This window comes from Eupeodes corollae, chromosome 1 (genome assembly GCF_945859685.1).
Source record: "Eupeodes corollae chromosome 1, idEupCoro1.1, whole genome shotgun sequence".
Lineage (NCBI taxonomy): Eukaryota > Metazoa > Arthropoda > Insecta > Diptera > Syrphidae > Eupeodes > Eupeodes corollae.
In genome coordinates, this window is record NC_079147.1 from 36,615,626 (window position 1) to 36,617,533 (window position 1,908).

Genomic DNA, 1,908 nt, shown 5'->3' on the forward strand with positions numbered 1-1,908 from the left:
TACCCCATATGGGTATGTAAGGAGGTATACACTGTAAAGTAGAATAATGGGACGCCATTTTTAAAAAACCACCATATTTCGAAATCCGCTCCGTGTAGAGAGGTAGACTTTTCGGCATCGTGTTCTACGGAAAATTTACAATAAGACCTCATTCACATAAATTGTTTTTGAGTTAGGTTGACTCGTCTATTACGCCACTGATTAACAACTTTGTTCCGATAAGCCTGCGATTAAAAGGGTCTTCGTAAATGCTGATTGTTTCACTATTTTGTCTCTGCGTTAATGCAAAAGAAATATGTATTTCTTTTAGTTTCAAAGCTGATCAGACGTCCAGCTCCACCCTTCAAATTTATAAATTCTATTTTAAATGCATTATTATTTTATTTCAAACACAATTTTCAGCAATTTTTTAATAATATATTAGAGAATTAAGTATAGGAATATGTATTTGTGTGTAAGTTTAAGGACTGCTTGGTGGTTCAACTGGATCCAACCAGCCCCAATCATCCCAATCGACACATTTCTTTGAGGCATCATCCCAAGCTGTCATATCTGGACATTTACTCGACGAAGCAGGATAACCCTTTTGTTCACACACCCAGTACAATGTTGGATCCCATAGATTTCGGAAATTTTTCACTGTCATTTCGCTGTCGGTCTTGCATCCTGGCTGGCCATTACCCAGAATGACAGCCATTGAAACTCCAAGAGTCATCAAGAAAGCAACTGCAACTAAAATGAAGATAAAAACCGATATTAAAAAATTTTAATTTTTTTCAAAAGAAAGGTTTTCTTACCACAGAGTTTCATTTTGTCGTTCGAATAAAACTGGATCTCTGATTATTGGAAATTATTGTATTTATAGGTGATTTTTGTTGTTCTTTAAAAAGATACCAATATCATCAGAAATGTGCATATAGATAACAGAGATATAAAAAACATATGTAGCTTCTCAAGAGGTTTACCACATGGGAATCAAATAATATGCGTTTAAGAACAAAACAATTCCGAAACCTTGCACTTACGTCATTAAAAATACTTGAGATTTATATATTTACGAATAAATTGTTTACAATTCTGTTGTATGACAATATTTACAATTTAATTTAAACATGAAAAATTAATTGATTCTTTGTTATTATTCAAGGGCGAAAAGCTTGTATAAAAGAAATTTTTTTAGCTTACTTTCATTCTGAATTATTAAATAGCTCGGAAAAGTCGTAGAAATTAAAACTGAGCTCTTAACTTTGTCTTATTATTTTTATTATTTGCTTCAATAACATTCTGTCTATTTGGATAAGACCTAAAAATTGTATTTATATTAAAATTTATACATTTCTCGGGTACCGTTTCTTTTATTCCTTTTAAAATCAAAAAATAACTTTGAAAAATTCCAATCTTTGCTTTTATGAGTATTCTAAACTTCCCAAAGTGTCCTCTTTACTTAGTGTCAAACATATTAAAATATTTTCTTCGGAAGAAATTAGTAAAGTGCATCGTACTTTTATTTGTAGTTATACATTTCTACCTCACACAATTCTATACCAAGAATATATTGATACTTTTTTTTAATTGATAGAAGAAGAAGAATGATAAAAAAGACCTTTATCAAATTAAAAAAAATATTTTTAGTAGGTTGAAGTTTTTAATTTAAGGGTTATACTTGAGAAAATATTGTCTATTGGAAAACAAAGATGTACAGGAAGTTAAGATCCAACCCATATTTTGTTTTGATTTATTTTGACACTACTTATTTGCATTAATGATCTTCTATCTTATAGCCTTGACAAAATTTCTAAATGGGTAGTACAAAATTGAGTAGATATAATTCAATAAGGGCAGGTAAAAGGGTCTTGCATGTAGCGCCGCCGCGCCGCGCCGCCGCCGGCCGTCCTGCTGGAACCACAT

The 1,908-nt window shown here is 31.6% G+C and overlaps 1 protein-coding gene across 1 annotated transcript; it reads right to left on the reverse strand.

Annotated features, from left to right (window-relative positions):
• Positions 1–356: 356 nt before the first annotated feature.
• LOC129941418 (uncharacterized) lies at positions 357–956 on the reverse strand. The gene is made up of 2 exons (XM_056050040.1): positions 798–956; positions 357–732 (listed from the first exon to the last, which is right to left on the reverse strand). The coding sequence occupies exons 1-2, from the start codon at positions 808–810 to the stop codon at positions 461–463; spliced, it is 285 nt and encodes a 94-aa protein (XP_055906015.1). The 5' UTR covers positions 811–956; the 3' UTR covers positions 357–460.
• Positions 957–1,908: the final 952 nt, after the last annotated feature.